Source organism: Nyctereutes procyonoides, unplaced genomic scaffold (genome assembly GCF_905146905.1).
Source record: "Nyctereutes procyonoides isolate TBG_1078 unplaced genomic scaffold, NYPRO_anot_genome, whole genome shotgun sequence".
NCBI lineage: Eukaryota > Metazoa > Chordata > Mammalia > Carnivora > Canidae > Nyctereutes > Nyctereutes procyonoides.
This window is the reverse complement of record NW_026575047.1, coordinates 39,320,799-39,346,809: the sequence shown is the minus strand read 5'-3', so window position 1 is coordinate 39,346,809 and position 26,011 is coordinate 39,320,799. Positions and strand designations below refer to the sequence as shown.

Genomic DNA, 26,011 nt, shown 5'->3' with positions numbered 1-26,011 from the left:
ATAATGGAGTTGGGCATTGTTTTCAGGGAGTGACTTGCCACAGAGGAGGGTATGAGCACATATCCTGCCAGGCTGCTTCTGGACAGGAATTCATTTTGTGGAAAATGTTATTTAAAGCACTGACAGCCAAGAGGATGTGAATTATCTAGAAGATGTGAGAGCAGCTGAGGGGCAGTGTGACTGTCCTCCCCACCCGGGAAGGCGAATTGTCCCTAGGAACCACCCTTCCAGGGGTGCCCACTCCTTCTGTTGGGTGCTGCCCATTAGAACAGGCTACTTTTGATTTCAAACTGAATTCCTCTTGAGCCAACACTTTCCGTACAAACCAGAGGGGACTCAGATTCTTTACATGACACCCTTTCCTCTTTTTCTTTCCCAGGAGTAGCCTGTGTCCTTGGCATACATTGGACTGGAAGTCACAACTTCTTCCTCTATTCGCTTAACCGAACTCTGAAGGATAAAGTCGGTACTTTGGGATGGGAGTTGCCTAAGCGGGGCTCTCAGAACATGTCCTCCTCCAGCTTAGTTGAGGGCATGTGACTGACATGTCACTTCAGAGGACCAGAGACATGCCAGCAGAAGCAGGTGGCTCAGTGGCTGTGGTGTCACTGGGAGGCTCTGTCTCTGAATAGTCCCGTTTCTTAAAGAGAACAGGTCAATAGGGACAAAGCCCAGTCAGGTCCACAGAGCTCCTGTGGCAACGAGGTAAAAAAAGATGTGGCATCAGAGGCCAGATCCAGCCCTGGCCCAACAGCCTGCAAGCTGCGTGCTGTCAGGCCAGTCACCCCTGCCCCAGTCCTGTCTTCTCATCTGAAACAGAGCTAATTCAGGACACCACCCCTGCCCCTTGCTCACACTTGTCATAAATAGGAGAATCCCGAGGATCTCACATAGGCAAGCTCTCGGAAATTGAAAGGCACTTTGGAAATATGGTGGTTGTTTGGTTTATACAGACTCATGGAAGCAGTTGCATGAGCACACTCACCCTGTGGTAATTCCGTGAGCTGTACATGTAGGTCAAACTTTAGAATTGTCCTTTAAAAGTAAAATTTAAAAATAGGCAAAGGAAGACTCTCTCCTATCATCCCTCTGTCTCCCAGGCAGCATAGCTTCCAGCCTCAACCTCTGTACCGACTGGCTGGGACCCTGGGCAGGTCGCTTACATCCTGCCTCAGTCTCCTCATCAATGAAATGGGGGTATAATGGGCCCCCCTCAGGGGACCCTTGCGAGAATTCACCGGAAGGAGGCATGTAAAGTGCTTAGCACAGTGCTTAGCACCTAGTAAGCACTCATTCCATGTTAGCTGCAGTCGAATAGCAGCATGACCCATTGTTTTATCCTAAGGAAGGAGACAGCATTGCAGAGAGGTGAGAGGGATGGTGAGCCCAGACAGGCAGACTAGTGTGGGTCTTGGGCTGCACACGTAGAGGTGATGTGTAGGTGCAGGGGCTGGGGGGGCAGCCTCGCGCATGGTGTCCTCCCTGCAGACCCAGAGGGTGTGTGGCCCTGTGCTGCGCCCATTGCTGTCTCTCAGCTCAGCTATACCTGCTCCTACCTGTTGATTGCCTGCGAGGATGGCGTGCTCACACTGTGGGACCTGGCCGAAGGTGAGCCCCCCACCTCTGCCTAAGCCCTGGATGGGTCTCTGGGTAATGAGAGTCTGGGAGCGCAGGGATGTCTGCAGGCGCTGGGCCTTCTGTTAGTTACTGCCTTCTTTTGTCAGCTTGGGGAGGTGGTCTTGCTTTCCCTTCATCCAGCCATTCAATAGACACTTACTGAACTTAATATGCTCTGGTGGTTTCCATTCTCTGGTATTTATTGAGTGCTTGTTCCATACCTGGCACCAGACCAAGGCCTGGAAGTCTGTCCATTACCTCATTATCACACTCCGGTGAGGAGGTGTCTTCCAGCTCAGGGTGTGAGATCCTGGCAGTCTCAGCCCTCCTCCCTCTATCCCCCAGGCTCTCAAAATAAACATGTCTTCCTTGCTGCTATTCTACCCTGAGCCTGGTCAGCGGGTACCTCACTGGTGTGCAAGCTAAGAGACCTACAGCGTGGGCAGGGCAAGATCAGCAGCTATTCTGGGTGGGTGGCACCTTGCTGGAGTCCTGGGGTCCCAGGGTCCCCAGGGAGAGAGTAGATGAAGGGGCAGAAGGAGATGGAGAAGCAGACTCCCCATTGAATGAAGAGCCCAACAGGACCTAGATCCTAGGACCCTGAGATCATGATCTGAGTCGAAACCAAGAGGCAGATGCTTAACTGCCTGAGCCACCCAGGTGCCCTGGGACTGTCTCCTTCTTACCAAATGTTTTTAGAAGTAATGACTGAATCCCTGGTTTGTCATTTTTGAGAGTAGAGGGGGGTTGTCTTCCCTGGTGGCCTTCCTAAGGCAGCACATTGGTGAGAGTCCGGGACAGTGCCCTGTTTATTGGTGGCCTCAGGGAGGCTTATGTCAGATCAGTTAAGTGCCTTCCTCACCTGAGCTACTTCCATCTGAAGAATTCCATGGTTGTTTCCAATAGCGGGCACTCCGCCCACATGGTAAAAAGATAAACATGGCTACAGGCCCTCTTGAACTTGAGCAAGAGTTACAGCACCCACAGTGTTCTTTTTATTTTATTTTTTTTAAGATTTTATTTATTTATTCATGAGAGACACAGAGAGAGAGACAGAGACACAGGCAGAGGGAGAAGCAGGCTCCATGCAGGGAGCCCGACGTGGGACTCGATCCTGGGTCTCCAGAATCAGGCCCTGGGCCAAAGGCGGCGCTGAACCCTGAGCCACCCAGGCTGCCCCCAACAGCGTTCTTAAAATAGCTGAAGATACATCATGGGCAGAAGAATGATCCTAATTTCACATTCACTTGCCCAATAGCTTGCTTTCATTTTTCTGGGTATTGATACATTCTGGATATTGCTTGGCTACACACACACTTCCCTCTCATTCTCCGAGAACCACCCCATCACCTAACCCCTCAGATCCACCTTGCCCTACCACCCCTCCTCCATGAGGCTGGTCCTCTTCATTCCCTGTGCCTCTCCATCCTTAGGAGGGGAGCTCTTCTCTCCCACTGGGCATTGGGGTTCTCTGGTTTCACTCTCAGAGTGCTCTCCCTCATATACCTGCTGATCACAGACCCTGCGCACATGGCTGCATCATCCTCTACCTACTTATCTGACCTGCCTGTAACGTTTTTTCCTCCAGGTTTCCTACTTGGGGTCGTTGCTCTTCCCGAGGGATGTTTCTGCCAGAGCATTCACTTCCTAAAATACTTCTTAGTCTACAAAGGACAGAACATGTATCCTGAGGGTCCCTTGAAATCCCAAATGCAATGTGTGGTGCTGTGCACAGATTCTTCCCTCCATCTTCTGACAGCCAAGGGGACCCAAGTGCCCACCATCAGCGAGCTTGTTAAGAGGTTGGTAATTTGAGTGCAGGACAGGGTAGATGATCTGCCAGACAGATGACGCCATTCAATAAGGAGAAACCAACCCCCTCCCCAGCAGGAGTCCACTTGCTCTGTAGTCACCACACTCCCTGAGAACCTCAGGATCCCCGCTCTCTTTCATGTGTGGGTATCTATGCAAAACTTGTGTCACAAACTTGTATGATGGTGTAAATGACACCTTTGTGTCTCACGTGACCAAGAACAGTGTTGTGTCTACCAAAATAACCTTTTATCAGTTTCCTCAAGCATCTTTCTTTTTTAAATTGTGAAACACTTTATGTATGCAAATGATGTATATAATATGTATGTGTGTATATTTAGGGTGTATCTATACCACCTAGGAGTACACATTATATACACACACATATATATATACACACTATATATATATTCTATATAATCTGTGTGTGTGTGTGTGTGTGTGTGTGTGTGTGTGTAGAGAGAGAGAGAGACACAGAGCAAGAGAGAGAGAGAAACTCCCTTGTAAGAAATAGATAATCTTTGATTCAGTTAAGGCTCTCTGTGTGCTTTGTCCCCGGTCGCACCCCTTATCTATTGCTGTGTATAACAAACCACTCTACAACTTAATGACTTGAGAAAACAGTCATTGTTGGGACGCCTGGGTGAAGCACCGCCTGGAGGCCCAGGATCAAGTCCCACGTCGGGCTCCCTGCATGGAGCCTGCTTCTCCCTCTGTGTCTCTGCCTCTCTCTCTTTGTGTCTCTCATGAATAAATAAATAAAATCTTAAAAAAAAAAAAAAAAAGCCTAGAATCTGAGGTGGGTTTAAAAAAAAAAAAAAAAGAAAGAAAACAAAGAAAACAGTCATTGGTTAGCCCCTAATACTGTAGGTCAGCAACTTGGGCCAGGCTCCGATGGGCCGCCCTTCCAGGAGTCTTGCTCAGGCTCTCACGTGTGCCTCAAGCAGCATCTGGCAGCTCAGCTGGGGGCTGGATGGTCTGAGGTGACCTTGCTCACATAGACGGTAGGTGACTGGGACTCTTGGTTCTCCTCCTTATGGCTAGTCCTGTGGGCTGTCTCAACCTCCATCACCTGGCAGCCTACAGGGTCCTCCCAGCAAGCAGGGGCAGCCACGATGCACAAACGCTTTCCAGGCCTCTGCTCCAGTCATCCTGGACAGAGCACATTATGTGGCCACACCTGCAGTCAAGCAGTAGGAAAACTGACTCCACCTTTTTATTTATTTTAAAGATTTATTTATTTTTGAGAGAGAGCATGAGCGGGGGAGGGGCAGAAGGAGAGAATCTTTCAAGCAGATTCTCTGCTGAGCAGGGAGCCCAATGCGGGCTGGATCCCAGGACCTGATCATGACCTGAGCTGAAACCGAGAGGCAGCGCCTGCCCCTTGACTCCACTTTTTGATGGGAGTTGCTGCCAAATACCATGGCCAGTTTCTTTTTCAACCTACAACGTCATTTTCCAAAATTCATCATTCGCTTTTCTGCAAGAATTAATCGCATGTATCTCCAAGTAACATGTCCTTTAGCTGTGCATATTTGGGGGATTTGTAAATGGAATCATGCTCTATGTATTCTCCAGCTTGTTTCTCAGCGCTGTTGCTTCTAGAACTTGCTCTGCGACCTTGTTCACAAGAGTTGCACATGTTGGCGAATGCAGCTACGTTTATTTTCCCTGCTGTACCGCAGCCTGCCATATAACGGACCACAAAAGGCACTCTCCTAACAGTGGATGATCAGATTGTCCCCAGTGTCTGCTACTCAGAACAGTGTACCAGAGTGTCTCTGGGATGTATGCCCAGGAGAGGCTAGCACAGCCTGGACTTTTCCAGCATGAATGTGTGTCTCGTTTCTTGCAGGCCCGTGAAACATCCAGAGGAGGCCATCTGTGCAGTGGCCCCGGTTCAAGCCTTCCCCGGCACAGTAGGTTCCTCATGGTCCTCACTCCTCTTCAGTAAATCTGTTCACTTTTCCTTCAAAAATTATCTGTCGAAGGTCTGTCAAGTGCTAGGCACCACACTACCCCTGGGGTACGCGGGATAAAAGAGTAAGCCACTGCCCTGGTGGGGCACACGGTTCAGCTGGAAAGACAGATGAATCACCAAGCAGCTGCCCTGGGAGATGAGAGAGGCCATGCAGCATCCTGGCATCCCACACTGGATGCCACAGAGCAGAGAGAGGGGTCACTGACAGCCTGTGGAATTTGGTGGGCTGTTTTCGGGAGGTGGTGACAGGACAGATGAGGTGGAGAGGTCAAGGACAGACTCCCCCATATTTGAGTGCAAGGGAAGGGAAATGGTGTGGTGGCTGGGAGAGGATGAGATTGGGGCACACCGAGCATGCTCATCTGCAGGGAGGAAGGGGCCCAGGCAGGAGAGAGACCTATCTTGGATCTCAGGCCAAGAGGGGCCGTTGGATTGAGCAGGGGTCCCAAGGACAGGCAGGAGGAGAGCCAGCTGCTCAGCAGGGGGCTGCTAGTGCACTCAAAGAGAAGCCAGGGCAGAAGGAGGAAACACTGCTCAGGATCAGATGCAGCACCTGGAGGGCCTGTTGTTGCTGGGGTCACCAGAGAAGTACACACACGTGTACACACACAAATATGTGTACACACACATACACACACACACACACCTCTGCTCCCTGGGCAGCTCTTGGTGCCTGAAAGCAAAGCAGTTCTATTGCCCGTTTTTATGTTCAGCTGCTTCTCTTACTCCAAATGGAGGTGACCAAGAAATCCCCATCACCATCTCTTTGCTTCCCAGGTGCTGATCTTTTGCAGGAATGGCTCTGTACAGCTCATGGATGTGGCCAAGCCTCAGATCATCTGTGCCTTTGCTCCACCCAGAACTTACCATCTGGCGGTCCCCTGGAAGCCTGTGTTTGTCGTGTCTTTGCAACATCCGTGTTTCCTGCTCCGAGGTACAGGAGGGGGACCCTGGGGGCTGCTGCCCAGACCTGTGGCCTGCTAGTTCCCTGACACCTTCTGTCCCCTCCCAAAGCACAGAGGGATGCCCCCAATCTCTTCCCCCTTCTTTAGACCCCTCCCCACAGGCCAAAAGGACACAGCTGCTGAGCCCTCACTAGGCACATAGCTAACAGGCAAGGTCTTCTCTCTGGAATCCTGCTGCACCAGATCAAGTGAGCCCCTCACAGTTTAGCCCCAGTGACCAGGCCTTACAAGCAGACAGCAGCCCCCCTGTACCCTCCCAGCCCACAGAGAAGGCCATCACTCCACAGAACTTGCACTCTTGTTTCATCTCAGGAGACCATCCAGATGAAATTGAATCTGACGACACCAAGGACATCCAGAACTCCATCTTCTACTTTAATCTCGAGGCCTACCCACTCCTGGAAAACATCTCAAGAAATCACACCATTCCTAAAATGGACATAACCGAGAACATGGCTTTCACTCAGGTGTTGCCCTTGGAGAAAAGATGTGAGGATTTCCTCGAGAGGAGGTAGAGTCTTGGGTCTGCTTCCCACCCCTGCACCTGGGGTTGTCTTTTTTTTTTTTTTTTAAGATTTTATTTATTCATGAGAGACACACACACACAGAGAGGCAGAGACACAGACAGAGGGAGAAGCAGGCTCCATGCAGGGAGTCCAATGTGGGCCTCAATCCCGGGTCTCCAGGATCACACCCTGGGCCGAAGGCGGCACTAAACCGCTGAGCCACCCAGGCTGCCCTGGGGTTGTCTCTGGATGGAGGACTGGAGGACTAGTGAAGTTTGTTTGGTGGTAAGATCCATCTAGCATCGATCCCCCCGTCAGCGGGGACCCCACTATATCAGAGTCCAGGAGCCACACTCTCATTCCCATTCCACTTGGTAGAAAAGGAGCAGTGGGTTCAGACTGGTAAAGGAGGACTGGCAGTTGCTGTTTTCTCCATGTCCAGACTGTCTTTTCTGTCTGCTTTCTCAGTCCTTTGCTTTTTTTAAAATCATATTTGGATTTTCAGACACAGTCATCTAAGGCAGGGGCCAGCCAACATCATGCTGAGGGCAAGTGTGGCCCATGCCCACTTTTGTGACTAAGGTGTTACCGGAACAGTCACACCTGTTTGTTACGTCTTACCAAGGCTGCTCGTGGGCTACAACAGCAGAGCTGAACAGTGCCAGCAGACACCATATGACTCATAAAGCCGCCTCATTGGCCATCTGGCCCTTTATAGAAACTGTTTGCCAGCCCCTGGTCCAAGCCCCCTCTGCTGTATTCAGCAGCTGGACAAATGGTTAGGCCATGCATCTCTCTCCTTTCTGCTAACCTAGTCCTGTTAGGACTCTGCTCACAGCCCCTTCTGCTGCAGATGCATAAAGAGCTGTGCTCTCTCAGCTCTGGAGAAGCAGGTGCCTCCTCTAGTCCATCCACCACAAATTTTCAGCAGCTTGAAAATTCATGTTGATGATTTGTGTTGTAATTGACCATACACTTTGGGCGGGAAGGGTCACCAGTGGAGTCCTGGATTCTCATCCTGAGCCTGCCACTACAGAGCTGACTCCCCTGGCCCCTTCCCTTCCAGAGCCTTCTATAGTGTCCACTCTGGGACTCTGTGCTCTCTCCAGTCCACATAACATCGCTTTATGATCACTTCCCTTTTTGGCTCTAGAGGAACCAAGTGGGCCAGCTAGGATACTCAGGTCTGAAATCAGATACCACCACTTACTAACCTTAAGATTTTGTTGAGTCCCATAAACTCCAAGAGCCTCAATTTCTTTGTTAATCCAAAAAAAGATTTGTCGAACACCCACAGTGCACCAGGCTGTGCTGTGGACTCTTCAACAATGACTGGCCGCCAGGTGTTGTAGGAATTTGAAAGAGGATACATGTCAAGTGCTGGGCACAGGGTGGTCACTCAATAAATCGTAGGTCCAGGGATCCCTGGGTGGCGCAGCGGTTTGGCGCCTGCCTTTGGCCCAGGGCGCGATCCTGGAGACCCCGGATCGAGTCCCACGTCAGGCTCCCGGTGCATGGAGCCTGCTTCTCCCTCTGCCTGTGTCTCTGCCTCTCTCTCTCTCTGTATGACTATTGTAAATAAATAAAAAAAATTAAAAAAAAAATCGTAGGTCCAAGAATGATGATGGGTTAATCCCAGTTAGTTCCCCCAGGGAAACTCTAAACACCACCGCCAAGTGGCGCCATGGCCCCCACAGCATTTACTTGTGGCCTTTGGTTCCTTCCTGGCTGTGGTGGACTGCCTGATGGCTTTCGGTATCTCCTGGAGGGAAGTAGGCCCATTCATCAGGAGAGGTGGATAGCCTGTGGATCTTGAGGAGGACAGCACAGAAGGAACTTTTCTCCGGATTGAAGATCTACCAAGATTTCCCAAGAGTGTTTTGCTGTTCTCACATGGAGGGTTCTTATTTTGACCCTCAATGGCTTGATTTGTCCTGAGGATATGCAGCTGAAAAATTTAGGGCCAAATAAAGTCTACAACCAGCTTTCAAGCAGACCAGGGAAACATTTAGAGAGAGGAAGAGAAAATGTGAACCAGTAAACCAGTAAAATGTGAACTAGTAAAACCCAGGAAAATATTCACAGAAAGAGAGACACACAGAATGTTCACAGGTGGTGAATATAGGCACAGGTTCATTGTACTATTGCAAAAGGTTTGAATTTTTTCTAAATAAAAGATGAGGACAGGTTATAAAGTATTATTTACAGTATAACCCTGATTTTGAGTAAAAGAAGCCTGGAAGTGTGTACACCGATTGCAAGGGTAGTTATAGTTGGGTGCTGAAGTATGTGTGGTTTCTTTGTATTTTCCCTCTTTGCAGCTTTTCTACCAAGAAAAACATTATTTTGGAAAATTTAAAATAATGGTTAAAAAAAATCAAGAGTATGAATTTAGGTCATGGCTGTAGTGAGACTGTTCTCACAGGAGGTCCCAGCATGGAACGTTCTAGAGCTCTTTTTTGATGAGGCCCAGAGAACTCTTTGTTTAAGGAGCTGATCTCCGTTTCTGCATTTCAGTCTGGCCTCACTTTTGTTGGCCTAAAAAGGGTGAGCCTTCCCACTTGATCCAGAAGCCAATGGGGGGAACGGACCCCAGGCCCACATTTCCAACCCTAGGAGGCTCACCTCCTGCCTGGCAGCAGAGGGTCCTGCCAATTCAGGCTGCTCAAGTCCCTGGTTGACAAGTCCCATCCTCAGCCACGGTATAAGTGGAGATTAGCACTTGGACGCCCATCAAAGGAGCCCTACTTAGCCCCTGAAATTTGCTTCAAGCAGAACTCCTTCTAACGGAGCACTTCCCCACTGGGGGGAAAAATTATTCGTTATTTCTAATGGAAGTTATATGTGCACTTGTAGAAATTTGGAAAACAGGACAATGCAAAAAAAATTTTTTTTAAAATAACATCACAAACCCCCTAGCACTGCTGTTAATATGTTAGTGCATTTCCTTCAGTGTTTTTATTAAGCTGAGATTCTGTTTCATGTTGAGTTTTTCAGTCTGGTTTGGTGTCACTCCAGAATATAAGTTAATTATTTTTTAAGAAAAACTTCCTTGTAAAAAAAAGAAGAAAAACTTCCTTTTAAATACGGTTTTTAATGCCTCTGGAATTTCCATGAAAGAGTTGTGTCTACAATCTGTCTCTCCACTCCCCTGCGGTTGGGCTGCTCTCATAACAACAAGGCCCTTCTGCCCTGCCCTCCTTCAGTCTGTGTTCCTGTGGGAACGGGACTCTTCTGCATTCCCTTTGTCCAAATATCTTTCCTCTCTGTCAACACAGCTTAGCCCTTAGGTCCCATACCCCAATCCCTCCCTGGGAAGGCCCCACAGCCGCTGAGAGGGTGGAAAGGACTGCCTCCCAGGAGCCTTCTGCAGAGGAGAGGGCTGCAGGGGCTGACCAGGTGGGCATCAGGGGGCCAGGGGCAGGGCTTGGGAGCTTGGGAACAGAAAAGCTTACGGAAGTGCTCACTAGGCTTGGGGCCCCAGCAGGAGCTAGGAGGGGTCACACTGTGGTTGGTGCCAGCTTGAGCCACAGCAGTTTGGGCCTGATGGCAGTGTTCGAATTATATCCCTTGTGGCAACCTATTTTCCAGATTGGATGCCAGCAATAAACTGGGAAATGTTGATTTAAAGAAGGCTTTTCCTGTTCTGCTGCTTGGAGATCTGATATCTGGGGCTTTCCCAATGAGGAGCCTCTGCCCCAATATTTTAGTTTGAATTTTTTTGTTTTGTTTTGTATTAGAGAGAGAGAGAGCGTGTGTGTATGTGGGGTGAAGGGGGGAGACAGAGGGAGAGGGAGAGATAATCTTACGCAGGCTCCGTGAGGCTCAATCTCATGACCCTGAGATCATGACCTGAGCCAAAATTAAGAGTTGGACTCAACCGACCCAGCTATCCAGGCACCCGTTATTTTCAAAATTTTCAAACCTACAGCAGCTTTGGAAGAAAAAGTCACTGACCATCCACAAACCCATAACTTAGACTCTGTCCTTAATGTTTTCCTACTGTTTATCACGCATATCCATTATATGTCCCAAAGGTTTTCATCTCTTTTTTCCATCTTTTTATTCCTCATATCTGAAACAGCTTCTGTTGGCTCTAAAACTAGGTGAAATTTCAAGGCAATGGGTTTATGTGGCAATTGACTCAAAGTTTCAGACTTGCAATAATCTGTCCCAATTGTTTTCACAAAACCGCACTTGGGACTTTTATAAACAGCCAGTGTGAAAGGGAGCCGGCCTTTGGGGCTTTAAAAGGAGGCCGGTTAGCATCAAATATGTGTCTCCACCCCCCACCCCGCCACCCCTTCCCCAAGGCCTGGCTTCTGTTCCCATCCAGCCCCAGTCCCCAGGCACCATTTCCTGGTCTGCCATCTCTGCCTGGGTCTAACTGGATCACAAGACAGAAATTTCTGGACTCCAGGAAACAGAAACAGAGTGCCCTTCCTCTCCCTCTCTCTCTCTCTCTCTCTCTCTCTATTCCCTTTGAAATACAAAGCCCAGCAAGATTCAGGTTCTACATAGCCAGCTTTCTGCCAGAAGGTGGGCTTCTGGGGTAGCACAACAGGCCAGGTCCACAGGGCCCCTGGCTTCCTTGGCCAGGGCAGGCAAGAATTGATGGCTCATTACATTTTTTATTGATTGATTGATTGAGACAGAGCACAAGCAGGGGGACGGGCAGAGGGAGAGGGAGAAGCAGACTCCCTCACCGAGCCCAGGTCCCTGGGATCATGACCTGAGCCAAAGGCAGATGCTTAACTGACTTAGCCACCCAGGCACCCCTATGTTTTTCTCTCTCCTTCCTTGACTTGCTTTGGATCTTCTCCCCAAGCATGAGTTCATTTTCTTTTGATTTTAAGAATTTTTCATCAATGTGTTGTGAATCATTTTGTCCTGGTTTGTTTTGAGGTAAGAGAAAATTTGGTTGCTCATCTAGCCAAAGAGAAGTTTCAAATGTCAGATGGCTGGAGTCTTCCATCTTCTTCTCCCTTAGGCTTCACTGAGAGGTGGGTGTAAAGAGCCTCAAATTTGGGGTGCAAGCTCTGCAGTATGACTGGGTCACAGACTAGGGGCCTCTAGCTGTGTGATGGGACAGGCGGCAGTGTCTTTGTGCATAAAACCAGTGACAGCTGTATCTCCGCATAGGACATTATGGCGTTTGCAGTAAAGGCTAGCCATGACTTATCATTAGATCATAGAGAAAGTCCTTCTCCGCACCAACATTATGTTTTGAAACTCATTCACGTTGTCTTGAACACATGAATGGCTTTATTTTCAGGCTTCCTTTTATCTTGTTTTTTAAATTTAAATTCAATTTGTCAACATATAGTGTAACACCCAGTGCTCATCACATCACGTGCCCTCCTTAATGTTGGGCTTCCTTTTAAAACTTGCCCTAGTTTTGTCTATTCAACAGCCTTGTGGATGGTTGCTTTTTTTTTTTTTTAAGATTTTATTTTTAAGTAATCACTATACCTCCTATGAGGCTCAAACTTTCAACCCGGAGATTAAGAGTCGTGTGCTCCAGTGACTGAACCGGCTGGGTGCCCTTGGGTGGTCACTTATTGAATCCATGTTGTTTTGACCTCCTGACCCAGAAATTTCACTTCCACTAATTTATCATCGGCAGAAGTATGATTATAATTAACCTTTACTGAGCATGTGCTGTGTGCCAGGTACTATATGCTAAGTGCTCTGTAGGCATAATCTTATTTTTCTTACTGTTATCACTACCCCCACTGCAGTGAGAAAGCTGAGGCTGACAGAGGTCAAATTGCCCACCCAGGGTTACCAGCTTGTAGGTGAACTCAAGCACTGTGAGTTCAAAGTCTGAGGGTGGAGACCCCTGGGTGGTTCAGTGGTTGAGCATATGCCTTTGGCTCAGGTCGTGATCCTGGGGTCCTGGGATCGAGTCCCACATCAGGCCCCCTGCGAGGAGCCCGCTTCTCCTTCTGCCTATGTCTCTGCCTCTCTCTGTGTGTCTCTCTTGAATAAATAAATAAAATCTTTAAAAAAACAAAACAAAGCCTGAGTGTGTAACATGCACACATACTGCCTCCTCCCTGCCCTTCGTTCCCACATGCAGGCACCGTTGGTTCATTGCAGCCTGGATGGAAGTTAACAAAAGATTGCCCGAGTGTCAAGATTGCCAACCCCAAGTGTACGCATTTGGGAAAAGAAGGTGGCAGGTGTGTGAGTGCCACCTGGAGGCAGTTTCTAGGATACATTTCCAGGACAAACACCAGGGAGCCCAACGGAGGTGGGGGGGCGGGTGGCAGATATTATGCATGTCTATGCTTGTATGCATGAAAACAATTTCCAAGGATTTACAGTGTGCTGTTAATTACAGTTGCTTTGGGAACAGAAAACCAGGATCTGAGGTGAGAGGGAGAGATTGCTTGTAGTTGTATACATACTTGGATTTTTTGTTTTTAAGCAAAGTGTACATTACTTTTTCAAGTTAAAAAAAAATTCTAGTGCATTGAGAACCAAATAGGTCTCCGTGAGGATATTCCTTAGCAGGCAAAGCCTTAAAACAGATCCAAAGCTGCCCAGAAGTGGCCATCCTCCTGCTTGCCTGAAGCATTGTAACAGCCTCTGTGCACTCAAGCACCCCCCAGCAGAAACCTGGCCCGCAGCCCGCACCCCTTCCCCAGAACTAAGGCTTCCTCTGCCCTCCTTACAGCAGCCCCATCTGCGTGCAGAAAGAGGGATGAACCTTGAGCTTCTCTGATTCTCCTGTACCCTTTCATGTGCATTTGTTATTTACAAAAACAAAAAAAACAAAAAAACCTCTTATTTTGTAAAAGACCCAACTCAAAGGCCTTCTCTTCCAGGAGCAAGCTCCACTCCCACCCCAGGGAAGGGTCTACCCTTCCCCCTTCTGACATTTGAACTCATCAAATGACATTTAAATGCCTTGTATTACAAATGTTCTTTCTCTCCTGTCGCTCTTAGTACACTGGGGCTACAGGGCTGTTTAAGTGACTCTGGTCCTTCCCACACTCACACCCATGCCTGTCACCAGTGTAACCAGAAGAGCGTGAGCTCACTCCAAGATGACTCACAGAGAAATGACACCAGATGAACTGTCGCACAAGTAAACTTGATTTGCAGCAAATGAAGAGATGGCCTGAGTCAGGGTGAATGGGTTCCTTTTATTGTAGGGTTAGGATGAATATTTAGATAGGAAGGCTTGTCGTTGTCTATAGGGTCATGCTGTGCTGTAAGGACACATGCCTGTGCATACATAGTGTATTTATTTTTTAAGATTTTATTTATTTATTCATGAGACAGAGAGAGAGAAAGAGAGAGAGAGAGAGAGGCAGAGACACAGGCAGAGGGAGAAGCAGGCTCCACACAGGGAGCCCAATGTGGAACTTGATCCCAGGTCTCCAGGATCACGCCCTGGGCCGAAGGCGGCGCCAAACCGCTGGGCCCCCAGGGCTGCCCATACATAGTGTATGTTACGCCAGTGAGGCTTATGCTCCTCCTTGGCAGAGATTCTAGTATTGTATATATATATATATTTTTTTTTTGTATATATATTTTTAAAGATTTTATTTGTTCATGAGAGACAGAGAGAGAAGCAGAGACACAGGCAGAGGGAGAAGCAGGCTCCATGCAGGGAGCCCGATGTGGGACTTGATCCCGGGATCACACCCTGAGCTGAAGGCAGATGCTCATCCACCGAGCCACCCAGGCACCCCAAAATTCTAGTATTATAATGAGGTAAAAGAATCTGTCAGTCCCTCCGTGGGTCACTCCATGGTCCATGTGTGCAGGTGTGAGTTGGGTGTTAAGTTCAAACTGGTCTGGGTTGTCTGAGCCTCTGAAAGTCTATCTGGGCAGGTGTTATTACTTGAGGGGTAGGTTTGGGTTTAATCACAGGATGCTGTGTCCCTCAGTTCTTTTGCTTGAGTTAAGAGATACGCTGAAAAGAAGAGCTTAAAGAAAAATGTGAAACAAAAGTCAGTGGGTACAAACAGGTGATCAGTCAAGGTCAGGTCTTGGGGTCCAGCTGGTGACACTGATAGATGTTCAGGAAGTGTTTACTCACTGGACATGCTGGCATTCTGATGTGGCTAATGGGGGTCCACGCACACAGACCATGACTCCCCCAGCACACCGTGCTTTCTATCAGGGGTGGGGGGCATCTCCTGGTTTAGGATGCCCACCCTGTTGTCAGGCAGTAAGGGTGTTCTGAGGGTGGGCTGTGCACCAGGCTGAGTCCTGAGGACACAGACGTGCAGCAGATGTGCCATTTGGAGAATTCTTCTCTTTTTTTGTCTTTTTTTTTTTTATTAGTTTCAGAGGTAGAGTTCAGTGATTCATCAGTTGCATATAACACCCAGTGCTCATTACATCACATGCCCTCCTTCATGTCCATCACCCAACTACCCCGTTCCCCCAACTTCCTCGCCTTCAGTGATCCCCAGTTTGTTTCCTATGGTTAAGAGTCTCTTATGGTTTGTCTCCCTCTCTGATTTTATCTTGTTTTATTTCTCCCTCTCTTCTCCTATGATCCCGTTTTGTTTCTTAAATTCCATATGAGTGAAATCCTATAATAATTCTTTCTCTGATTGACTTATTTCATTTAGCATGATACCTTCTAGTTCCATCCACATCATTGCAAATGGCAAGATTTCATATTTTTTGATGGCTGAGTAATATTCCATTGTTTATAGACACCACACCTTCTTTATCCATTTGGAGAGTTTCTTAGATTAGCACAGGGCAGGCAGGGTCCACCTGGGGACCTAGGAGGAGGAGGAGTGGGGGCACACGGCGTGAAGCAGTTTCCTCTCATCTCCACCTATGCGGCCCACAGTTTCCAGAAGCTGGAGAAGAAGGTGAAAGAGGAGGAGCACCGGACCCGGCTTCACAGGTATTCCTTGATGCTCCAAAGAGAGAACTTCAGGAAGTGACTGGGCTGCCAAAAAGCTTTGCAGTGCACAGCCTTCACCCCAGGATGCCCTGAGGTCCAGAGACACAATGACAGAGGACAGCAGCTCAGTAGGCCCCAGGGACCTGGACTGGCAGGCTGGGACCTCAGCAAGGGGGAGGTAGGCCCTGGGAGCCTATGCCCCTAAGCCACTTGTCAGAGCCCTCGGTGGGCAGAGGTGCCACCCCAATAAACAATGATACCGTTTCCAGACTCCAAAGTTGATGTGCTGTGTAACCCTCTCTTCCCACCCAGTGCAGACCCCAGCAGGGCCCAGGCAACGATTTCAGGCAGAGTCCCGGGCCTTGTGAGGCCCATTCATCTTCTAGAGAAAGAGAAGGAGAGTCACTTCGCTCAAATGAGCAAAAGACCTCAGGCCACCTCTTTCTCCCCACCCATTTCCTTTCCTTCCCTGTGCTGGCTCATGACCTTTCTGGAATCACTTGGAGAGGCTGAGGTTCTGAGTGGCTGGGCACCTGCCTGAGGTCACAGGGGCCTGAGAGGCAGGGTGGCAGGCAGGGACTGTGGCACTACTGCCCCTTGCCTGCTGGCCTGGACCCTGGAGGATCCCGGGGGCAGGGCTGGAGGACTGGAAGGAGCAGCCCCTGGACCCAGAAGACAGGATGCAGAGCACCCCCTCCACCCTGCAGGGGGTTCCCCAGCTCCAGGCCTGTGCCTGCCTCTCTGAGGACATCGTGTGGTGCCTCTGAGAACTGCAGGCAGGTGTCTCGTCTCAGCCTCCCTGTGACCAACTGCAGGTGGGGGCTGTGACCCTCAGTGACCTTTCCCACCTATCTCCTCCTTTGGGTCACACATGCTCCCCACTGCCACGACACCTCCTCCACGGTGCTGGTGCAGACCGCAGAAGGTCCCTGGATGGAGAGGTCCCCCCTGCCTGCCCCTTGCCTTCCCATGTGGGGCAGCAACGACTCCCACAACCACCCTCTTCCTCCACGCAGCTTGCCCTGAGGTCACTCTCTCTCAAGATGAGGGGGGAGAACTTGGGATGATGGCCTTGGCCTTACCCACCACCCGAATGGGACGGGACACTAACATTTATGGGGCACCTACTATGATGTGTGCTTGCCGTGTGTGCTTTCACAAGTGATCTTGTGAAATGTCCATATCATCATTACCCACATTTTACAGACAGGAAGTTGAGGCTCGGTTACATGGCCTAGAACAGCCTCTATCAAGCCCTAAAGGACTTTTTCAACATCAAGTGTCAGAGACTCGACTCAAATGAGCTTTTGGGCTGGCTCATGTCAAGTGAACACCCAGGAGCATGATGCTCCCCGTGTAGCTGGGTCCAGGTGTTAGATAACTTCAGGAACCTCTCTCCACCTCTATTCTGATTCCCTTTGCAGGGAGGCCCTCTGCTTGGGTGGCAACACGGCTGCCAACAGCACCCACAGCAAGTGTCTCTTTCTTGATGGTTCTGGGAACATCTGAAGCCTGCTTCTCCCCGCCCTGAGCCTGGTCACATCCTCGAACCACTCATGTGCTGACTGGGTGGGCCTGTGGCCTGTGCCAGCCCTGGAGGGACATGGAGGTCATGCCCACCCCAGCTAAGGAGGAGCAGCCATGTGAAGCAAGGAAAGTGCCAGGTCTCAAGGGGAGAAGGCAGGAGGGGTGCTGAGCTGGCCAAGACCCCAGAGGTGCCCGGTCTGCCTTCTCCAGAGTCATGTGCTGCCCACACCCCGCTGCTGCCTCGTTTCCTAGTATGGGGAGAGCGGGGAGCAGGAGGGGAGTTGGGGCATTCACAAGGCACCTCCTATGCCTGGTCCACAGGAGGGAGAGGGGAGGGGGGGGCCAGAGGACCCAGGGCCTGGCCATGTGCAGGGAAATGGGCAGAAGAGGCCTTAGCAGCGCTGAGCAGGGGCCCCACAGCTCTAGCCCCACTCAGGACTGGTACACCGGGGGGCTGAGTGGGCTGTGCCAGGGGGCCCCAAGGAGGTCCTGGCCCATTGGGGAGCAAAATGCCTCCAAAGCACCAAGAACTTAGGGTGTTCTTGGGGCACCTGGGGGCACTCAGTTAAATGTCCAACTCTTGATTTCAGCTCTGGTCATGATCTCAGGGTCCTGAGATGGAACCCCATCTCCTCCATGCTCAGTGGGGAGTCTGCCTGAGATGCTCCCCCTCCCCCACCCTGCTCATGCCAAGTATGCTCGATCTCTCTCTCAAAAAAAAAAAAAAAAGAAAAAAAAAGGAGAACCTTGGGTCTTCTCAGGAGACTGTTGGAATTAATGTGAGTCAAAGGAGTGCCCACGGTGCCAAACTAGAAGGCATCAGGCTCAGGGTTGTGCAAATGCAGGGACAACACCTGGGGGCAGGGGGGCTGGGTGGCCAAAGTGGCCTGGCCCTGGGATAAGCAGGGGCTTTGCAGTCAGGACCAGCCCCAGTTCTCCAGATACAGGGTGTCTCAGAATCCTGGCATATCTGTATGCCCCTCAGATGGCCTTGTTTATGTAGCTACAAGTTGCTAGAGGGAAGACAGCCAGCCCATGACCACCACCCCCTTCTTGTCCTCGAGGTTCACATGGTGACCCACGTAACATGTCCTTGAATCAATGTCTTAAGTACAGAACCATCAGCTTAGCTGCCCCTCCTTAGGACGCGGCCCAGCCAGCATCAGCACCCACAGTCCGGCCTCCTCGGCGAGCAGAAGCAGCTTCCCTGCTGGCAATCGGTGGCACTGGTGGTCAAGGTGCATCAAGAGCCTTACTCTACACCCCCCAACACACACACTTGCCTGCCGCCACTATTCCGAGGACCCAATTTGTCGACGACTGCCCACCATCTGCCCATCTGCCCCAACCGCTCAGTACTAGCTCTGTAAAAAAATCCCCACTGTCCATGCTTCAGCGTCCTGATCTGTCCAACGGGTAGAAGCACACACACCTGCCCACTTCACCTGTGCCTGGGAGGCTAAACTGCCTTGAGGTTAGATGTTGAATTTAAAGCCCTTGATACAGGGCACCTGAGTAGGTTAGTAGGCGAGTAATCTGCCTTCGGCTGGGGTCTTGATCTCGGTCCAGGGTTGGAGCCCCATGCCAGGCGCCCTGCTCAGCGGGGAGTCTGCTTTTCCCTCTCCCTCTGAGTCTCCCCCTGCTTGTGCTTTTTTTCTCTCTGTCAAATAATAAAATCTTAAATAAATAAATAAATAAATCCCTTAACACAGAGCCTGGCTGATGGGAGCTGCTCCGTGTGTGCCTGTACCCCATGGGCTCTGACTGGGCCCCTGTGAAAGCAGCTCCCCCGGAGGAGGCAGCACCGCTGGCCAGCGGCCTGGTGGGGCACCCCCTGCTGATGCCATTCCCTGGCTCCCGTCTTGCAGCAGGTCCGCGCCCACTCCCTCCAGGCCGGGACCCGGGTGAGGTGGGGCGCCACCCAGTCCCCAACACAGGCTGGCGTTTAGCTCTGACAAACACCATGTGACCTGGGGAAGCACACAGACGCACTCACATCCGTGTCCCAATCCAACACCGCCACTGACCAAATGTGGGGCGCATTAGGGCGCCTCTCTCTACTCAACTTCTCCATCCTTAACAGGGCCCCACCAGCCGACCGCTTTCATGGGTTAGTTGGCTGAGACCTGAGAGAGCACACGCTCTGACCTACCTAGATGCCAGGGACAGTCCCAGGGCCTCGGAGCGGGAACACCGGCCTTCCTCCTGGGCGGGTGGCGCTGGCCCAGCAAGGGGGCGCAGGAGCAGTGCGAGGAGACCCCCCCCCTCCATCCCCATCCTCTATCTTATTAGCAGAGACCTGTTAATGAAAATTCACACCCAGGTGCTAATAAACACTGGGCCGCTCCCGGGCTCCGAGAGGGAGGGTGAGGCTCTCCCCAGGGGAGGGCGCTGGCTGATGAGACCCACTTATCTGTGAAAAGACTTGCTAATAACTTTAATTCCCCATCCTAAACCACAGGGCCTTTGCCATGCAAACAGATTTTCTAAATTGGCTAGGCCCCTGGAAAAGCCTTCCCACTCGGCTCCAGTTAGGGTCCTGGGAGGGGAAGGCAAGGTGGGAGGGGAGGTGTGGGAAAGGAGGTGGTCATCGGAGGTGTGAGGTCTGCCCTCCTGCAGGGCCTCTGCTTTTGGATCCCACTCTCTGCGGCCAAATGCTGGCCAGGGTGCGCCTGAACGCCTGAATGACACAGCAGTGCCGCAGGCCTGTTCTGAATTACTGCCCCTCCCGGCCTGGCGAGCCCTGGAAATGATCTCTGAGGTGGTTTCAAAACAACCCTATCAGTATCAACGGCCAAACAGATAAACCAGGTTATATCTATGCAATGTAATACCACCGGGCAGTAAAAGAAGTACTGATGCACGAGACCACACGGATGAACCCTGAAAATGTTATGACAGATGAAAAAACCCAGACACAAAAGGCCTCATATTGTGTGATTCCATTCATACAAAATGTCCCTAACAGGCCAATCTATGGAGATGGAAAGTAGATGAGTGTGCTGGGGTTGGGGGTGAGGAGTGAGGGGTGGGATAATCAGAGTGACTGCTAGTGGGCACAGGGTTTCTTTTGGGGGTGATGAAAATATTCTACATTAAGACAGTGATGGCAGTTGCATAACTATAAATACATTAAAACCATTGAATTAAAAGGTTGAATTTTAGGGTACATACACTATATCTCAATAAAGCTCTCATAAAAAACAAACACCAACACCTGTACTTCAAAGATGCTTGAAGGAGAGGGGAAAACTCGGTATCCATCCGCAGAGGGCCCAGGGTTGGGCAGAGGCTGACCTGGCCCCACCACACCTCTCCATTAAGGCTTAACTGCTTACCAGACCCCATGAGTGAGACCAGGCTCCTTCTGGGTCAAGGCTTTCTTCTTCCCCTTATAGTGTGTCCCTGACCTGAACCCAGCAATGTAGACAGGAGTGTGGTTCCAGGTCAGGTGTGTGGATTTGGATGCAACCCCATGAGCCTCTCCACCCTAGCAAGGCTGCTAGAAGGGCACAGTTACATAAACTCTCCGGACTGACTCACTGATGTTATTTTATGTCCCTAAACCACCTGGGAGAGAAACCAGAGTGGAGGTAGATGAGAAAATCCCAAGGTTCAGGTCATGATGCTCCAGCACAAGGGGAGAAGGGGCTTGGGACGCATGAAATGAACCCTTGGAGCTCCTGTCCCCTGGCAAAATCCTACCAGGGATAAGAAACTCAGATTCTGAATTCATATCTGGGCTTGAGTGCTGATCCCTAGTTTATTCTTCCGTAAAATGGTTATTCGGGTATAAAATGTGTAAAGGCCCTGGTGCACAGTAAGTACTAACGGAAATGTATTTTCTACAGAGATGCTTTGGTTTTACCCAGCTCCCACCGGGTTCAAAGAAAACATGGACAGACTCCACCTGCTACCACCTCCGCATTTGCAGCACCTCCCCCTTCCAGGCTGACCTTCCTAGAATACTAGATGCTAAACCAGGGCTGGGGGCGAGGGGGAAAGGGTCTGAGCCGGTGTATTTTGAGGACTGAAGACTGCAAGAAACTCTCGTGATTCTCCTAGGTTCTTTGAAGAAGGGGAGGGAGCTTTGTGTCCATGTAGAGGAAGAAGAAACTGCCAATTGACACCAGCACCGTTTATTCACAAATAAATAAATACATATGAGGCAGGCACCCCCTGCCGGGCTCCAAGGGTCTACCTATGGGTCCTTCCATTGCGGGAGGGGCTGGGGAGAGGCGTCCTGGGTGGGGACAGGTTCTCACTCTCAGGAATGTCCATGCCGGTATCACAAGTGCCCCCTCCTAGGAAAGGGAGTCTGTCGGGGGGGGGCGCCGTTTTGAAGGTGCTCAGGACAAAAATGCCTCGATGGTCACAGGGCTCCAGTTGTACGTTGTCACTTCATCTGTTCAGGCCGGCGGCCACTCCAGGGGCGAAAGGGGCATCCAGGTCTCCAACAGGGCCAGCACGTCGCCGGGAAAGAGCTGCGGAGGGAGAGGGAACGGAGTTCCCGTCAGCACTGGCCGCGGGGTGTGGGTGTCGCGCTCGTGGGTTCCACTCCCAGGGCACCTTTGGCGGGACACAGGTCTCTGTCCCTTGCGTGTCCTCTCCCTCCCCTCGCCACTTGAGCGCCCCGGGCACACCAGCTACGCTGCTCCGGACAGCAAGCAGGCCGGCCCAGGCTGCCGGTGGGGGTGCCGCAGGGCGAGCTCCCCCTCCCAGCGTAAGCTGCGCGCCGGGGACGCGGCCAGCACGTAGCAACCCCACCCCCGCCCCAGGGCTCCGGGAGGCCGTCCCGGGCGGGAAGAAGTACTAACCGGAGACGACGGGCCCGGCTCCACTGCCTGCGATTCCGAAAACGCCGCCTCCTCATAAAGCACCGGTGGGTCTGGCGGATCGGGCGCTGCTAGCGCTCCGGGACGGGCCGGCGGGGACCCCCAGGGCACCGCGGAGCCCAGGCCCCCCGGGGCGCGCGCCTGCACCTGCACCTGCACCGGCGTCTGCGTCTGCGCCTGCGCGCGGGGCCGCCGCCGCCGCCGCCGCCGCCGCCGTCGGGGCAGAGCTGGCAGCACGGAGGCGCCGCCGCGTCGCCGCGCCGCCGCCGCCGGCGCTGCAGGCTCTCCTCGCTGAGGCCCAGCACGGCCGACAGGTGGCCGATGTAGCGGATGGCCAGGCGCAGCGTCTCGATCTTGGTGAGGCTCTGGCCGGCGGGCGCCACGGACGGCGGCAGAAAGCGGCGCAGCTCGTGCAGGGCGCGGGCGAGCGTGCGCATGCGCAGCTTCTCGCGCTCGCTGGCGCTCTGCCGCTGGCCGGACCCCAGGCGGCTGCCGCGGGCTCCGCGCCTCCCGGCGCTGCGGGCTCGCGGGGCCGCGGGGCCGCCGGGCCGCACGGGGCTCGGCTCGGGGCTGCCGGCCGGGACGCTGCCCCAGGAGTCGGGGGACGAGGCGGGGGAGCAGCCGCCGTCCGGATGCCGAGCCGGGCCCCAGCAGGCGGAGAGGAGCCAGGGCTCGGGGAGCGGCGGACACAGGGACTGGGCCATGGCGGCGGCGGCGCGTCTGGGGGCCGGCGGCCGGCGGCCGGCGGCCGCTTTATCCCGAGCCCGAGGTGTGAAGTGGCCCCTTCCAGGCCGCATCATCTGCACTTCAAAGCGGGCTCGGGGCCTGGAAGGGGCGGGGCTCGACCCTTTGAACCAACGGGGGCGCTGAAGGTGCGGGGCCCTTCGGCTGCTGGGGTCGGCCCCACCTGGGCCCTCGCCTGGGCACCTGACCCGGCCGCTCGGGCCTCTTGCTGTCGCCCAGTGGCCAGGTCAGGGACCTGAAGGATAGCACCCGGATTGGGGGCCACCTTCACCTGTTGGGACCTTAGCGTTTTCTTGCAAAGTCGTTCCCAGTTGGTATAATGGGAGCCCTGGGGCATGCTGCAGCCAGGTCTGTAGAATCTGTAGGATGGGGACTCCGAGTGGGGCCCTGATCCCCCCCTAGAGGTGAGAGGAACAGTAATCCGTGTCTCCTCTGAGGCAGGCTGTCCTGGACGTGGCCTTACCTGGTGGTGATGGTCATGGGAGGAAGGGAAACTATCCGAGGCAAGTCCAACAAGCTGGCCAAATCTGGTCAAGTTGCTGGACCAGCTGAGCTGAGAGAGGGGAAGCCTGATGCCCTCCAGGACACCCTCAGCCTGGCGGCACCAAGGGCCTGGCCTGCTGCCACCACTGGCCTCTAGCTGGTATCCTAACACTTTGGGGCGGGTACAGAGGCTTTGCAGTTGAAATGTGAGTGGATGTGACACAGAGAAAGCATTTGACAAAATTCATACCCCTTCATCATAAAAATTGTCAGCCAACTAGCAATTGAGGGGAACTTTCTCAGCCTGATAAGAGGCATCTACAAAGAACCCACAGTTAATATCATACTAAACAGTGAAAGACTGAATGCTTATCCCTAATACTGAGAACAAGGCAAGTATATCTGTGCCTACCCAGGCCTACTCAACATTGTCCTACAGGGCCTAGCTTGTGTAGTCACAGAAGAGAAATAAAAGGCATACATATTGGAAAGGAAGAAATAAAACTGTCTCCATTTATAGACAATATGACTGTGTAGGAAATCTCAGAGAACCTATGCTGCCTGCCTGACCCCCTAGGAGTTTGAGTTTGCACCTTGTCATAATAGCTACTTTGTGCACGGATATCTGTTCTCCACTAGACTGTGAAGTACCTGATGTCTAGCATCAGGTCTTCAAGAGAAGTGGTATATACCATCTTTCTCAGGGCAAGGGGTGTAATGTTTCACATCGCCCATGGCTTCCAGCCTAGTGAGACCATTGGGTGAGCTGGTCTGTAGCAAAGGGGGGACAAGTGGCTTAGTACCTTCTCCCTGGTATCTCTGCCCACCCCCCTCCCCTTCTTTCTTTTATCTTCTACTGCCCTTGGCCTCTTCTGGCACCTTCTGTACCCTCTTCCCCTGCAGTCTGTCCCAGCAGCCCCAGAATTCTTATGCCTATGGTCACATCCAGGAGAGGCAGTGCCAACCCACCCTTGGGAAGAAGGGGAGGAGCCCATTCCCTGGGCATGTGCTGTAGACCCACCTATTCCCAAGGAGAGCCTGCTCCAGGAGGGTGCTCCTTAGCCTGAGGCTGTCAATGGGTCTGCTCCTTTTGGACCCTGGTCAAGGGATGCCTTCCTGGGGCTCCAGATCTAAGCCAGCGTCTGGGCCCCTTCAATCTCATAGGACCCAAAAGGACTAACTATTATTGGTAGAGCATATTGTGCACTAAGGGGAGGAGGTGCAGAGTAAAGACGATTAGGTAGGAGGGTGGGATCTGAGAGGGCTCTGGGCACTCTGCTGCCAACCTTCTGAATGTCAAAAAATCCCTCCAGTTCCCACATGATTCGGAATTCCACTTTGCAGCTGATAATTGAGGAAACTCAGAAGGACCCCCAAAACACCTCGGCAGTCAGCTGCCCTTTGGTTTCATTGTCATCTTTTTGAAAATACAACACATGCACCTTATTCACAAAAAAAGTCCAAAGCTCAACAAGTCCCAAGGGTATAAAAAAGTCCATTGCCATCCTGTCTCTGAGGCCCGCTCTTCCTGTCCAGAGGAAAGCGCCAGCTCTGGTTTGTTGCAGAAATGACTTTTTATTTTATTAAGTACAAAATCAACTAGACATGTTTTGGACAACAGGCATGTGTGGGAGGTAGGCTGTTCATCCGAAAAACACAGCTCAGGCTCCTGAGGATTCTCACATCTGGGCCCTAAGATTTAAAGTCCCTTGTGCACTTGTGCCCTGAGCAGAGTGTCTGGTGTCAGGCTTGGAGGCTAAAAAAAAGAGGCCAGGGAAAGCGCAGAGAGGCAGGGTAGATGGCAGGCTCCCCCCTACCCCCACCCCCACCTTGGGGACCTCAGCCCTCAAGGCTGCCACCTGGGGATCCCTCCCTCTCCTGCTGCCCCTGGGGTGTCCGGGCTCAGTTCGTGCAAGAGTCATGGCCAGTGGGCCCAATGGAGCCAAGTTGGGGCAGAGGAGGGACTCCCAACCCAGAGCCTGGGCTTTACCACCTCCTGCCAGTCGCTGCTTCCCCCCACCTCACCCTTCGGGCCTCTCTCACCTTTGATCACCTTATCGCCAGCCTCTCCTGGGGGCTCGTTTGGGAGTTGCCCAAGTTAATGAGTTCTCCGGGCAGCATGGCCCACACGCCCTCCCGCTGGGGTGAGGCCTTCACACCTCTGGGGCCTGTGTTTTGACAAGTGCCGGAGCCAGTGGCTCCTGCTCCCCTGGCCCGAGCCTGCCTTCGCCTGCCAACGTGTAAGGCTGGGAAATGAGGCCTTGGGGTAGCCCCACTGAGCAGAGGTGAAAGTTCAGTTGGGGTCCTTGGCTGAGGTGTTGGGGGGGCAGGCACAGGGCAGCATCCTTTTGGGCTGGGGCCTGGGTCTCAGCCTGCCCGCTAGGAACCAGCCAGCTCTTCGGGCCAAGCCTGAGGTCCTGGACGCGGCCCCCCTCCCACCCCTCAGCCTCTGTGCTCTCATTTCCCGGCCAGCCCCCTGACACAGGAGTGCTAATCAAAGGTGCTATGTCAATACTCCCCTTGTAGCCCCTAATCCCGGTCCCCGCCGGAGCCAGAGGCCCCAGGAGAAGGAAGCAGCTCTTCTGCTGCCAGCCTGCTTAGCATCAGCAGGCGCATCTCCTGGGAAGCTCCTCATTTAGGTGTCCCCTGCGGCCAGG

At 52.2% G+C, this 26,011-nt stretch overlaps 2 protein-coding genes across 2 annotated transcripts in view; one reads left to right on the top strand and one right to left on the bottom strand.

The window, feature by feature from the left end:
• Nucleotides 1-15,995, top strand: part of WDR93 (WD repeat domain 93) — a 48,945-nt gene extending 32,950 nt beyond the window's left edge. Inside the window, exons 11-17 of the mRNA XM_055326820.1 lie at nucleotides 380-466; nucleotides 1,489-1,608; nucleotides 3,206-3,419; nucleotides 5,285-5,348; nucleotides 6,188-6,344; nucleotides 6,688-6,886; nucleotides 15,709-15,995. Coding sequence (XP_055182795.1) covers nucleotides 380-466; nucleotides 1,489-1,608; nucleotides 3,206-3,419; nucleotides 5,285-5,348; nucleotides 6,188-6,344; nucleotides 6,688-6,886; nucleotides 15,709-15,805 — 938 coding nt within the window. The 3' untranslated portion in view covers nucleotides 15,806-15,995. The remainder of the gene's footprint in view (nucleotides 1-379; nucleotides 467-1,488; nucleotides 1,609-3,205; nucleotides 3,420-5,284; nucleotides 5,349-6,187; nucleotides 6,345-6,687; nucleotides 6,887-15,708) is intronic.
• Nucleotides 15,996-21,435: 5,440 nt separating this feature from the next.
• On the bottom strand, nucleotides 21,436-22,831 carry MESP1 (mesoderm posterior bHLH transcription factor 1). The gene is made up of 3 exons (XM_055326819.1): nucleotides 22,342-22,831; nucleotides 22,110-22,294; nucleotides 21,436-21,776 (listed from the first exon to the last, which is right to left on the bottom strand). Exons 1-3 carry the CDS (start codon nucleotides 22,829-22,831, stop codon nucleotides 21,702-21,704), a joined length of 750 nt encoding a protein of 249 aa, XP_055182794.1. The 3' UTR covers nucleotides 21,436-21,701.
• Between the last annotated feature and the right edge of the window lie 3,180 nt (nucleotides 22,832-26,011).